The sequence below is a fragment of the Phaenicophaeus curvirostris genome, chromosome 6, assembly GCF_032191515.1.
Source record: "Phaenicophaeus curvirostris isolate KB17595 chromosome 6, BPBGC_Pcur_1.0, whole genome shotgun sequence".
NCBI classification, from domain to species: domain Eukaryota; kingdom Metazoa; phylum Chordata; class Aves; order Cuculiformes; family Cuculidae; genus Phaenicophaeus; species Phaenicophaeus curvirostris.
Window position 1 is genome coordinate 54,060,867 of NC_091397.1, and position 14,586 is coordinate 54,075,452.

The 14,586-nt window shown below is 39.8% G+C and overlaps 1 protein-coding gene across 4 annotated transcripts in view; it reads right to left on the minus strand.

Moving 5' to 3' along the window:
- CREB5 (cAMP responsive element binding protein 5) overlaps nt 1-14,586 on the minus strand; it is a 261,316-nt gene that overhangs the window by 206,975 nt on the left and 39,755 nt on the right. Inside the window, exons 2-4 of one of the 4 annotated variants that reach the window (XM_069860223.1) lie at nt 9,193-9,264; nt 5,786-5,879; nt 2,764-2,802 (exon numbers count right to left, since the gene is read on the minus strand). The exons of 1 other annotated variant lie outside the window; for it this stretch is intronic. In XM_069860223.1, coding sequence (XP_069716324.1) covers nt 2,764-2,802; nt 5,786-5,879; nt 9,193-9,246 — 187 coding nt within the window. In that variant the 5' untranslated portion in view covers nt 9,247-9,264. Of the gene's footprint in view, nt 1-2,763; nt 2,803-5,785; nt 5,880-9,192; nt 9,265-14,586 lie in introns of those variants that run through there. 2 more of the 4 variants (XM_069860224.1, XM_069860227.1) reach the window with 2 other exon arrangements.

Below are 14,586 nucleotides of genomic sequence, written 5' to 3' on the forward strand. Positions count from 1 at the left end.
ACTCAGGTGAATAATCAGCCTCTCCGAGGACACAGTCATGGCCAGAATGGCTGCAGGAAACACCAAGTTTTATTTAAACTAAAAAGTCTAAATGGACAACACAAAAGCCCCAGAGCAAGATCAAATGGGCTCACCTGTGCAGATCCCAGGTCAACCTACCATATTTTACAGGAGAGGATTTCAGAAGCATTCAGCAATCAGATTCTGACCAGAGCCTGACATACGGAAGATATTCAGTTGCAGACCAATTTGAAAACCTGTCCTCAGTGTCTGAAATGATGCCTGATTATCCAGACTAATTGAAAAATGTATCATAGAATGGCTTGGGTTGGAAGGGACCTTAAAGATCATCCATAGGCAGGGAGGGAGACCTCCCACTAGATCAGGCTGCCCAAGATCCCATCCAACCTGGACTCCCATCCAACGTCCTCCAGGGACGGGGCATCCACTACTTCCCTAGGCAGTCTGTTCCAGTGCCAAACCACCCTTATAGTGAAGAATTTATTCCTAACATCTAGTCTAAATCTTCCCCGCTCCAATTTGTAGCCACTCCCTGCCATCCCATCACTAGATGCCTTTGTAAGAAGTCCTCCAGCTTTCTTGTAGGCCTCCTTCACATACTGGAAGGCCACTATAAGGTCTCCCCAGAGCCTTCTCTTCTTCAGGCTGAACAACTGCAACTCTTTCAGCCTGTCCTCTGTCCAGCCCTCCGATCATCTTCATGGCTCTCCTCTGGATCCATTCCAACAGTTCCATATGCTTCTTTTATTGAGGATTCCAGAACTGGTCACAATACTCCAGGTGAGATCTCACAAGAGAAGAGTAGAGGGGCAGAATCACACCCCTTGCCCTGCTGGCCACGCTTCTTTTGATGCAGCCCAGGATGCAGTTGGCCTTCTGGGCTGCGAGCACACACAGCTGGCTCATGTCGAGCTTCTCATCAACCAACACCCCCAAGTGCTTCTCTGCAGGGCAGATCTCAATCACATCATCCCCCATCCTGTATTGGAACCATGGATCGCCCCGACCCAGGTGCAGGACCTTGCACTTGGCCTTGTTGAACCTCATGAGGTTCACACAGCCCCACTTCTCCAACTTGCCCAGGTCCCTCTGGATGACATCCCGGCTTTATACATATCCCTTATATACGCTACAAGGCAACGGGAAATGTGAAGTCTTTAGTAAAGAGATTCAATTACATCTTCACTATGTTAGGCTATGCAAATCTTGGATTTGTTATTGTTTGGTTTGGGAGTTTGGCGGGGGGGACTGACTACTGAAATAATAGTCTCATAAGGACTTTCAGTCTCACTATACTGCTTTAAAACAACAGCCCAAGAAATGCCACATTAGTTGCTATATAGTTTATTTAAATGCATTTTGCAAAACTACCTTGGATCCTAGAGTTTCCTTCCTCAAAGCATGAAATAAAACTTTAAAGCCCGATACTGGTTAAGAAAAAAATGGAGAACCAAAGAACAGTTATGTGAAACAAGCTTTCATTCTGGAAAAAAAATAAAAATTCAGATTCAGTAAGAGATATCTAACAGCACAGCTCCAAACTATGTAACTTGATTCTTCATCTTTCTTTAAAAAAAAAATGTTTAGTCTGATGTGCAGTAATAACAGGCATTTGGCTTGTTCAGCTGTGGGCTCTGTTGAAGTTATACACTTAGCAATGTTATACTTTCACACAATGATAACAAAGTCAGAGGATTAGGGCTAGCACTGAAATTTGAAGGGCTGCCCATCAAGCAGCCACAAGGAAAGAGGAATGTCCTGAGAAATTCATGGACATTTCTTCATTTACTTGGCAGGTTACTTCCCAAGTGTAAAAAGAAGATCACGGTCACAACTCCTCAAGCAGTGATGGAAGAGAAGAGGAGGAAGAGGTGCACCCAGTTGTACCTGGTAGAATTGCTCTTACCCAGGGACTCACAGCTGAGGGCTCCCAAAAGCTTTACTGCTTAAATACGCACTCTTTAAAGCCCTGGTTTGACTTTATGTGGGGCTACTGGGTACAACACATCTTTAATTTCTTCTGGTCACCCAGAACCTGACCAGCTGAATTTTAGAAGCCTTTTCCATTCATTATTTGGTAAAGCAAGGAACACAGAAGCCAACAAGAAATCAAACAAAATTATTTTTCCTTATTTCTAATAATTTTGAACTCCACAAAACTTATGCCTAAATAAACCTCCTTGTGTAAAAAGGAGAAAAGACCTAAGCCAACCAAGGATGCTATAATTTTCCTCACCAACACAAGCATAAACAAGGAAAAGTAATACATTTGCACTACCTTTAGCACACACCCTTTTTCATCTAGAGGAGACTCTTACTATCTCCTCAGTGGGCTTTACCACTAAAAACCCAGAGGGCTGGATTTAAGTAAATGGAATTAAGAAGAAATTAGGTTCCTGTGAAAATAATCCTAGCCTCTCCTATACCTCCTATACATTTTTGGAAAGAGTTCCACCCCTCCAAGGATGGTGAGGTGTCACTCCTTCCTAAATTTGATACCACAGGAATCTCAGTGTCCTCAACTCCCGAAGTTAATTTCCGCAGCATTTTTAGTACTTACCTGGAGGGAACAATCTTTCCCACAGACATTAATACTCCAGTGTTAAAACAACAACAACTTTGACACACAACAAAACAGAGTTTCAAAGCAAATGCCATGTGTAGTTAGCACAACAGCAAAGACTATTTCAGCCAACCTAACCATAACGTTTCCTGCAACGACAAGTAGCATGCAAAACTTACATGAGATATTCTGTGTTATCTCAAACAGATCTTTTTTGGCTGAGAAAGATGGAAATGGAAACCGTCAATGACACCCTATCCATACTCACAACAAGGCTTTCTAACAAATTAAAATGAAATACACATACAAAAAGGACCAAATAGTATGACAGTATTTCTTCTGTCTTTTTAAATGAATGTCAAATTATCAACAAAAGTATCACTTGCATTTTCATGAAATTAGTTCAGGAGTCACTGGATTTAATAACAGGCTACCTAGGGCGGTGGTTAATTCACCTTCCTTGGAGGTGTTTAAGGCACGGGTGGACGAGGTGCTAAGGGACATGGGTTAGTGTTTGATAGGAGTGGTTGGACTCGATGATCCGGTGGGTCTCTTCCAACCTGGTTATTCTATGATTCTATGATTTGTTGTTCTTCGGCCATCAAAAAATTGAAGCAAATACAGCAAAGCTAGCTGATAACAAGCAAGCTCTTGGCTTCCTACCTCATAAATCAGCATAGAACCAATAATTTCAATCAGGTCGCAGAACATTTTTTATTAAATTGTGACCCTATCTATACAACAACATAAAACTCTACATATAACATAACTTTACCTCTCACTTACAAGTACAGACCAACAGCCCCTCAGTTTTAGTGTCTACCGCAACAGCAGTTTATAGAAGGCATGCTCAGTGTGTGTTAAATATTACTGATGTTATACTGACCCCAGACCGAGTATTAGCTATCTATGAAAACAGCAGATAATTCTAATGGCTACCTGAAAGCAAACAGCTCATTATTTTGCATGACTAATTACTAATTAATAATAGGTTAAAATAGAAAACATTATAAGGTAGTATGCAATGTACTGGAAAAAAAGGAGAAAGTCTGACTCTGACTTCTAGACAGCTTAATAAACAGAGGAAAGAAAAACCCACCACACACTAACACTGCACCTGGCTTATCACAAGGCAATTGCTCCTGCAATTCTTTGAACCTACTGATGACAGAAACAATTTTTTTCAATTAAAAAAAGCCAAACAAGCAAAATTGCAAAAAACAAGAAGGAAGTCACGAAGACAAATGTCTAAGAGAAAAGTCTGTCTCTTTTCCCCATATATCATTAATTTTTCATTACGAAATCTAAGAATAAAACATCTTAAACTTTAAGGTATTTAGATTTCCCCAGGGTTTAGGTAGGTAATGAAACAACTATTTTTCAATGTCTCCCTGCAGAGCACAGATGATCTATGATGCTTCCAAACGAAGGACTGCAAAATACCAAACAAATCCACCAAATGAACACAAAAAGAAATCACACACAGCACCACCAGGCTGGCAGGCCACTACAGTCAGGCACATTTGCCACAGTCTTTAAGAACATGCGCAGCTTTTTACACTTTCATTACTACAGAGGATTGTCATACACAAAGCCCAGAGAACACAACCCTCAGAAGCAATCTGAGAGCCTTTCTGGCCACAGAATCTTGCATTTCTATATAGTGAATTGGTGGATTGGAGGTCTAGGGGCACCACTACTGATGACAGTAGTAGAAGCCAGTCAGAGCATTTTGCCTGGGAAAGCAACCTACTGGAAGGAGCAGGACAGCCGTCTCATAGAAGTTACCATACATGAAAAAAGCTGCTCTACTCAGGGTACTCCTGACAAGAGAATATACTCAGAAACTGCCCTTGAGCACAAGTCCCGCCAAACAAAAAGTTCTAACAGAAGCTGGCACTCTCACAGGGTGAATGCGTCCACAGTACAGATGTCTCACAGCAGTTTCACTGTTAGAGACATGGCCAAGTGCAAAAGCAGCAGTTTCTCACTCATGCTGCAAACACAGGATTCTGCGGGCGCAGTTGCCATGTAGGCAATTTACTAGCCCTACTCTTCAATGTGCTGTGTACTGTTCCTTTCTAAACTTAGTCTACTATGGCATTTTCAAGTGTAAGAGGAAAATAAATTCTATATGGGACAATGTCCATTTAATTTCCCACTGGCTTCTAAAGTCCTATAAAAAAAACCAACCCCCAAATCCCCAAAAATCAATTGCTACCCAATTATGATTTTCATAAAAAATGGAAATGGCTTATCCAGAAAAGAGTTAATCTGCTGGAGACCCTTTAATCATTATATTTTTGCACCTAAAATGGCAAAATTTACCTTGAAGAAGTCCATTTCAAACAAGAGATCTCAAACATAGGTTAACATACATATACACATTTGTATAATATTTTTTTTCTACAATTACTTTGAAACCTCAAATATCCTAGTGATTTTACTCTTAACAATCCCTTACCATAGCCCAAGGAAGATACAATAGGAAAGGGAATTGGGAAGGAGAAAAGCAGTAAGATTGAGGCTAGCCTGATCTTACCCAACACTCGCTGAATGCCAGCAAGCCACTGATGTGTAATTACTCAGACAAGACTACAAAATACTACATAAGAAATTAAAATATGTAATTGCGCATAATACCAAATAACCTCTGTGCATGATGCAGAAAGTGCAGAGGGAGATGGCTGCCATTAGGGGGAAAGAGACTGGTTATTACCCGCTGGTTTACCCTTCTGGCTACGGCTGTTTACAGCAAGCAGGTCTGGAGCAACCACAAAGGTGGCTCACACAATGTTACAGTTGCTGAAGAGAGCCTGTCAAAATAGTGAATCTAGTAGGAATGGTACAAATGCACTTCATTAACATGTTCACTGCTGGGCTCCGAGGTGACATGCGCTTAAGTGCCCGTATTTCACTGGCGTGTTGACACGGGAGTCAAAGACAGAGCTGCCAGCATGGCTGAGGTTCAACAATTTCTCTCCCTTTCATGCCAAACCTGTGGGAAGGAATAAGAATGGCAGCTGTCTCTTTGTCCAAAGATATGCATTCTAGTTTATTCCATCTCTACTTGTTATTTAATTGGAGCTGGGGCTTTTAAAACCAATCTTGGAGGTATTTTGCCGGTAGCTTTCCAATAGGAGTCATGCTTTCAACATCATCTGAATAGTTATCTTCACTCTTGAATTCGTGTCTTCTTACCTGATAACATATTATCTGTTTTTATTGAAGGAAACTTCAAAGTCATTTCATGTTTGTGCCTGTGAATCATCAGATGATCCTCTGTTGGAAAACGCTGTCAGGCAAACACAGAGAGAGAGAGAGGAGAAGAGAGGAAGAAAAAAAAGAAGAATTTAATTCTCTAATAAACTTTTGGCATTGGACAGAATTTCAAAAATGAGAGGGAGAAAGAAATTTATCCAGCTAGAAATGTGTCCAAACAGCACAGAAAGCAGAATACTAGAAAACGCAAGTGACTATAAGTAACAAAGGGCTGTACTCTACTTAGAGGCATATTTGCTTCAGCGTTTTCTGGGGCTGCAAACCACCAAGTGTCACACATTTGCTTGAAAAGGTTACAGACCAAGTTTTGGATTCTAAGGGTCTCAAGACAGCCACTCCAGCTACCGCAGCCTCACAAGTCACCACGTGCCTGAGGATCTGCGATAACTGCTGTTGCATATGCTCTTAGCCTAGGGCAAACACCAAGTAATGCAGCCTATCTTAAATCACTTTACTAGATTTTTCTGCTTTTGTGTCTTTCTGCAATCTATGTCTGCTTAACAGCAATAAAAATAATCGAACAAGCCAGCCTTCCCCTACCCAAAATTATTCAAGCAAAATGCATCTTTAATCTTGGAAACCTCTTATACTTTGACTTGATTCAAAGTGGTGCTCAGAATATAACAACTATACTATCACCCTTTATGATACTAAATTAAACTATTTTCCTTTGTCAAGCAGAGAAGGTGGAAAGATGTGCTTTGTTAAAAACTAATCAGTGCACTAAGTTTGTTTTGCAGTCTGATAACACACTTTGCAACTAATAGCTTCTTTTGAACAAGATAAAGAAGAGACAAGCTTGAATACACGTTCAAGCACCTGCACGGTTGGGCTCTAAGAGCAGATCGGTTAAGTTTCTTTCATCAGAAGATGTGTGAGCAGGCCTTTGCTACAAACAACTGTAAGAGCTTTAACAGGGTTATCTCAGGACTAGCAGAGGCAAAAAATTGTATCACTGGGACTTGAAGGGAAAGAAAATAAATTTTAAAAGCAGCTTTTTGAAGCAACAAGTACATAAGAGAGGGTAAAAAAATGGCTACAACAGAGTTAAAGTGACTTAACGCTTTCAATACACCATATTCTGGACATTAGGAAAAAATTCTTCACAGAAAGGGTCATTGGGCACTGGCAGAGGCTGCCCAGGGAGGTGGTTGAGTCACCTTCCCTGGAGGGGTTTAAGGCACGGGTGGACGAGGTGCTAAGGGGCATGGGTTAGTGTTTGATAGGAATGGTTGGACTCGATGATCCGGTGGGTCTCTTCCAACCTGGTTATTCTATGATTCTATGATTCTATTCTTGGCTAAGTGACTTTGCTGATGGCTATAGTATAAATAGTTGCAGCATGTTACACTTTCTGGGAGTCTCTTTAAGCTCACGGACAAAGTAGCATAAATAATGGGAATGAATTCTCTGGGAAAAAAAAAAAATCCCAAAGACCTTTCCCTAAGTGTGAAATCCTGGTTCATTACTTACTCATCTGGAAGAAATGCGGCACTAGCACTAGAAATTTATGTTAAGAACAAAGGGAATAAGTGAAAGACCTTGCTCAATGAAATTGGGATTGAGGAATAAAAAGCACATTTTTTTTTCATGGAAATAAGATTTCAACCCACGGGCACTATGCTCAGTCTTCACTGTGAAATCAGCCAGCTTAAGGAAGGCATGGGGCAACTGAGGAGAATCTATTCCATCAGTCCAGACTTCTCTGTCTTTTTTCTAAGTCTACTTTCTTCCTTGTGCAGAAGGTCAATTCTGTCAGCCCTCAATACATACCCACACTGGCTGATGGAGAAGTGATTCCTCAGAAAGCTTAGCTGGATAGCAGTGCTACACTATGCACTAGCAAGTCCTTATTTACAATAAATAGAGGTCATGTTCTGAAATGGATAATTAAATGTTTTTTTAAGATGAAGTCACACCTACACTGCTTTTCTTCCCAAAGTGTAACAGCATACAACAAAACCTGCTCTCTGAACACCTAAATCAGCTTGTTTGGATCAGCTTCTCCTCTGCTGAGGAAATTAATTAATAGCTCACACGAAAACACTGAAGCCCACTGATATAAGTGGAAGTTTGCTCTAAAATTCAACAAAAAGGTAAATAAAATTTGACCATAAAAGTCAGGGTTTTTTTATTCTAGCTCTGTGGCAGACTGGTGAAAGTTTAATTCTGCATGCAGAGATCTGAAGTGACAAATCCTCAGTCAGAGGAAGAATCCGAAAGACGCTCTGACACCATGGAAAGGCTCCCCCTTCATGAAAGAGCAAAGCTGCTCAGCTAGCTGCTAACTGCACCTCAGACTTCTCCCTTTTCTTTTTTCAGCTCTTGGCAAGATCAACACCTACACTCCAGTAATAGTTAGCCATCGTTCCATCACGGTAACTTAAAGGGTTGTAAAAATATTAGCCAGCTGAAAGCTCCCTATGTACAATTAAAGAAAGGAAATATTACCCTTATTAAGAGAGAAGGACTCTGGGAAATGGGAAAGCTAAATTACTTAAAACAGATGCATACAGAAAGCCTGTGGCAAAAGCCCAAAATATGCCTTTGCCTGAAGGTTTTACTTGCAAACTCTTGTCACTAAATCAAATTAGGGTCAGAAGCGTCACATGTGGGACTTCCCTCATCACTGCAAAATCATCAAAAAAACCCACAAAAATCCCAATTTAAAATTTCATCAGGTAAAATCTTTGTCACTTCAGTCTTTTTAAGGTCATTAAACACCTAGTGTAACAGGTCACATTACATCCTCAGAGACACATGGCAGATAACCAGTCAACAGGAATCACAAATGTACATCCTGGGGCAGAATTTATCTATAGGCTGCATTTTGTTTAGGGAATATTGAATAGGAAGATATCTCAAAGATTTAATTAAAAAAAATAGCCAATAAGCTAGTAAGATATCATTGTATGCAAGTATTTTAAAAAAAATATCAGGAGGGTTACCACATCCAAGAGGAAACATAATATATTTCATTGTACATCCAAGCAGAAGACAGATAAATGTGTCCTGCCTAGTGTGTTCTCCCTTGCCAGCCACTAAAGGAATTTGCAATACCTGGCCTGAAACTTTAGGCTTGAGGATGAGGGAAGGCAGAAGCAGCTTGAGAAGCACTTTTACCAAGTCACTTTTTAGTGGATGTTTTATTTGCTTTAAATATATTGTAATAATATCTTGTTGGGCTAGGAGGGAATTGAGGAGAGGAAGGACATTAAAAAAAAACAACGCACCACATTATTAAACATGTTAATATATCAAGAGGCATTATACAAGCCAGAGCTAGTGCTGAGGACTCAATTAATATCACTGCTGACTCCACTCACCTGTGAGCAGCCTGGGGCACTGCAGACAAAAGGCCTCTCCTGCTCCAAGTTCATCTTTGATTCCTCATAAATCTACATGTTAAAAGGGGGGAGGGGAAAGAAAGGGAACCTATGAATACATACGTTCTAAACTTCACACATACATGCAACATACAATCATCACAGTTTGTGCCTTTATTTCAAACTCCCAAAATAAAGTTTTCATCCTCAGAGTATTAAAATTGCTGATATGCAGCAGGCTCCCTACCGTCTAAGTTCTTATTACTCCTTCCTGAGCACATATTTACTTTGAAGGAAGAAAAAAAATTAATAGGCTTCCACAACAGAAATCTGCCTCAGAAAAAAGCATATGTTCAGTGTTGTTATTACATAAGACTGTGTCTGCTCAGAAATACCTTGAATTAAGGGGTTTTACCTTTTGTCCTTTAGTTCCTCCTGAACAACATTAAAACCAGACGTCTAGGTTACTTCTGAGAAAGAATCCACTTTTTGAAGTTCTTCCTCTATACTGTTCAATATTAATAGCTTATATTAAATACATTACATGCATTCTCTCTATACACTCAATATAATCATGCATCTCCATCCTTTAAAAGGTCAACTAGACCCTCAGTAGCTTGAGAAGTGAAACTTTGCCTAAAACCACAGGTTTCCCACAGCAGTTCCAGTCCTGTAACCTTGAACTAAAGCCTGGGGGAGAGCTTACAGGTCTTGAATAAAGCAGCAGGAGGAAATATTTGTCCTTAGAACACAATAATGCAGCTGAATTTGGGTCAATATTACAGCAATGTCCCTAACCAGCATCAACAAAAATAATTTTTAGTAACATTCTGGGATGTAAAATAAGTCACTTCTGGAAATTTTTTTGATCCTGTTGGCACAGTTGGCATTACAAGGTAGAATATAATATCTGACTCTCCTTAAAGCACAGTACACAACTTCTGCTTACAATATACCTCAAATCCCTTCAAATTCAACCTCACCACAGCCCCATGTAGACAAATACCTGAGCTGCATTTGTCCAAGTTTTTCATAAAACAAAGACAAACATCTTGGTGGAGAAGCAGAATTTGATTTTAAAGCCACAAAAAACTGCAGAAGCACAAATGCTAAAATTACTCCACCCTGCTGTCATTTCCTAAAACTACAATTCATTGCTTTTTATTATCAGGAATATCTTTACCTCGCTCACTTAAACTTGTAGTTAGAAAAGCTTTATTTTCAGAGAAGTTGCTACCATCCCCTGCAAACAATAAATACGCCATTAACCTAAACATCCACCAGACCTACATTTACAGTACTCTTTTCAGCATCCACTTCTCAAAAAAAAGCCTAATATTTTTGGATGATAACTTTTTCTTTTTAATCGATATTTACTCTGGTGGATAGCATTACTCTGGCAGGATATTTTCCTACTTATGATCTAGAGAGAAAAAAAAAGAATTAAAAAAAAAAAGCAAAACCCCTTTACCCGTCTCCCAGATGCAATGTCAATAACTGAAGAATTTCTATTTGTATTTGCCCTTTAACCTCCACAAGGACACTACCCCCTAAAGGCAATAATTATAACGAACTGATTTTCTTGATGTGGACATCTTTACAAACACCTGGCCTGAGATAAGTGATTTATTACACCAAATGCAATCAGATGTCAAGAAAGACCCTAACACAGAACTAACCTATCCATCTACACAAGGCTAGAACTGAAATAACTAAAATTGTACCTAATTTACTGCTTTAAGTTTATTCATATCCTGTTTTGATTTAACTTACAGCTATGTTAAACTGAAATAAGATACTCATAATCAGAAATGAAAGAGTATGGTCACATAAAGGCGCATACTAAAATAACTAAAGGTGTTAAATTACTTCTAATTTCAGTTATTTCAGTTCCAGACTGTGCATAGACAGGCTTTTCAGAGATGAAGCAATAAAAATGTTCTGAAATACACTAACATGTCTGAAAGAAACAAGCAGCAGTGAGATAACTGGCTAAACAAACTAACCCACACACAAAAAAAAAAAATCTCCATCTCAGTTTGGTTTTTAAATCCACTTCTATTTATGGGATGTGCTCCTCAAATGTTGTCTTTCCTAAAGACCTTTTTACAGAAAATAATAATAATAATCTATGTGTGGATAATGAAAAATTTTATCGGATATCTCAATTACTTCTGCAACTGAAGCACTGCCAAATGTTTCTGTTACTCCTTTCTCCCCTCCTCAGGGGAGAGTGACAACTGTATTTTCAATAGCAGAACAATGGATGAGATTCAGTTAAAGAAAACATGAGAGTAACAATTCTGGTCCCAAGGGTCCAAGTGAATTTCAAAACATTACCAGGAATTATTTGGGGTTTGTTTTTTTTATTGAGCATTGCAAGTCTATGAGCTCCCTCCCCACCCGGAGCTTGAGCTTTAGTCCCTAAACCTATCAGTACGTGCTCTGACAACAATTAAATGATTCTCAAGGTTATCTAGATAGACAAGCATAGACTAAGCACCAAAGTAACATATTCGATGAAGATTAGAATCTTGAGGATTCACTACAAGAAAACCTGGACTTAGGTTTTATTCTCAGTACTTTGAAAAGGTGCCAGATTCAATGTCTAGTCATTGACTGCAAATGTACAAGCAAATGCTGGTTCCCACAAGGATCACTCTTCACAGATATTAAACTTAAAAAAAAAAAAGCTAAAAAAGTAATAATCCTCCTGCAGCCCCCATTTCTGCTGAACTCTGCAAGAGCTGCAGATGCACCAGCAATGCAAGGTCTGGCTCCAGGTTTGCAGCAGGATGGGAGCTCTCAGCAACAGAGGCGGTTTGGTTGTGCACAGCACAGTTTGCAGGACATCGTTTTCAAGATGCACGTGTGCAAACCCCATCCTTCCGTTCAGGTTATAGACAGTCATCCACAGCCTCTGGCACACAGTTCACTTCCCACAGTTTACGTGTCGCCGGGCCACACAACCCAGGTCTCCTTTTTCCACAGTGTGTGCAGGTGGTTCAGCATGCACGAAGGAAATAACACAACCGATGGCAACATTTTAAATTCACCTAATGAAAACAAATCACAGCAACCTTTCCATCCAAATTAAGGTGCTTATTAACCTTCGGGGTCTTAAAAATTGAAGTCACACTCACGCACCTTTCATAGTACTACATAGGAATGCCACAATTAACATGCATGGAGAATATCAGGCAAATCTATGATGACTGAAAAATTAAAAAGATTTCTCAGGCCTTAATTTTCTACTTCTGTTATCAATACCTTAATTTATCGCAACTTTGTGACCTCTTCAAAGGATTATAAATGTGAGCGAGCACTAATATTGATATGTCAGCATTAGTTCCGATATTATTAACAATAGGCATGAGTGCATTATGCAGCAGAAAAGGGGGCTGAATTTTAACAGACATGTTAACAACATCTGTCAGCATTTATTGCCCTATTGTGACCATGTAAAAAGCCTTATTGGCAGAATGTGTAAGCGAGGAAATCTGCTACACCGTTGTAGCCTGCCATTCCCCCTAAATATCACTCTGTTCAGCAGAAGTTGATGTATTCTAAGTAGAGAAATAAGTAAGCAAAATATAGAAGAAAAAGAGGAAAAAATCTCTAAGCCACATCACATGGAAGAGAAACAAGTTCTGCAGCAAGCCGGGATTTTTCTCTATTCCTTGATTTCTGCATAAGATAATTAATAAAACTGAAGCCCACAGCAAGGAATGCATGAACATAACAAAGAAATAAAAAGCAAACAAAAGGAACAAAACTGCCCTCAGAACATGAACTGCAATCCCCTCTCAGCAGCATCCAGAGGGAAGTACCACATGTCCTCGGACTCCTCAAGGAGACTTTGCAGAGCCCCATGATCATCCTTTCTGAATCAGAAAAATAGTTCTAACATCTAACACCAAGAAAGCATGCTCCTTTCTGTCTCTCTCTCCCCTTTTTTAAACTCAGCAGTAATCTTACTGCCATACTGGTAAAAACATCAAGCAGGCTTGTTTCCTGTTTCAATGTTATTCTTGAAGCGGTCTGCAGTAAGAATCTGATTTTCATTGGGTTATTATTATTTGCAGCTGTGTGACCTTTTTAACCCTCTTTTAAAAGTGACATTTCAGCCTTCAACCTCAAGCTGTCTAAATGTTGCAAGGTTTTCAGCCCTCTGATTAACAGTGAAAAAGAATTGATGGGGAGGTGTATATTACAATGTGTCTAGTACAGGTCAGTGTACCCATTCTGCCATTTGCACAACTGAGTAATTACACTCTTATAAGCAACCTGCTTGTTGAAATTAATCACCTGGATACATGCTTGCAAGACAGGTTTCTTCAGCCTGGTGAGACCAAGGTCACTGAGATTTCCAAATACAAGTACAAAATACACAGCCGCTAGTGTTAACAGCGGTATGCAGAGACATGACCAATAAATGAAGCATCACCTAGTTTTTAGGGTCGTGGCCACAATGATTAAAATGTGAGAGGAGACATGATTGTACCACACTTGTGAATATTAAAGGACTCCATCAGGGCACACAGCATTTTAAACTGCTAGTAGTAGCTATTCAGTACAGCATTATTTACAGATAATTACAGTGTTATTACAAATGCTATTAAGACTTGTTAGTTTTGGAAGTGTAGTATACACAGGGTTAATGCCTACAGTTGTTTCCAATACGTCCTTGCGAAAGCAAAGAAAATTTTAAGTGTCGTTGTGCTGAAACAGTGCATGGTGGTTTTCGTCAGCATGGGCTGTTCAGTGGAAGCACTTGTTTTCTGAAACCAGCATCATGCTTTCCACATACAGGGCTCATTATCACGGCCCTGCCTGTTTCAGCTGCTACAACGAAGGGTCTGTCAGCATTTCCATGAGAAACCCTCTCAATTCAGGATTAAAGCGTTTCCAAATGGTTCTGGATGCTGGAAAGCAATTTGTGTCTGGAGTACCCAAGAAGGACTTTAATATGATGCACATTTGAGCTGGGGCTCGATTCCTCACTGGTATTTCAGTGAAGTTTTTGTGATTGCATTTATGACATTTATATGTGGAAAAACACTCAGCTCGGCCCTTTATTCATTTGTTTTAAAAAGAGGAGAGCCCCATAAATCTTTAGGCAGAGCCGAGCGCTCTTAAAAAGTGGTTGATGTGTGAATTGCCTCAACAGCAAGCACATTTCAGTCCTTTCCCCACGGCTGGCAGCGCTGCTGCCCAGCAGCATCTGTGGCACGGAGGGTGCCTTGTTGGTACTTAGCCCTGGCCACCCTTAAATTTGCTGGCCACCAGCATGCTTCAGGATCATTTGCAAATGGACTATCAGAACTTTCTAAACAACCACTCAGTTTGCTTAGTGTCTTTCTGAATGAAATCCAGTGCTAGGAAGGCTTCCCA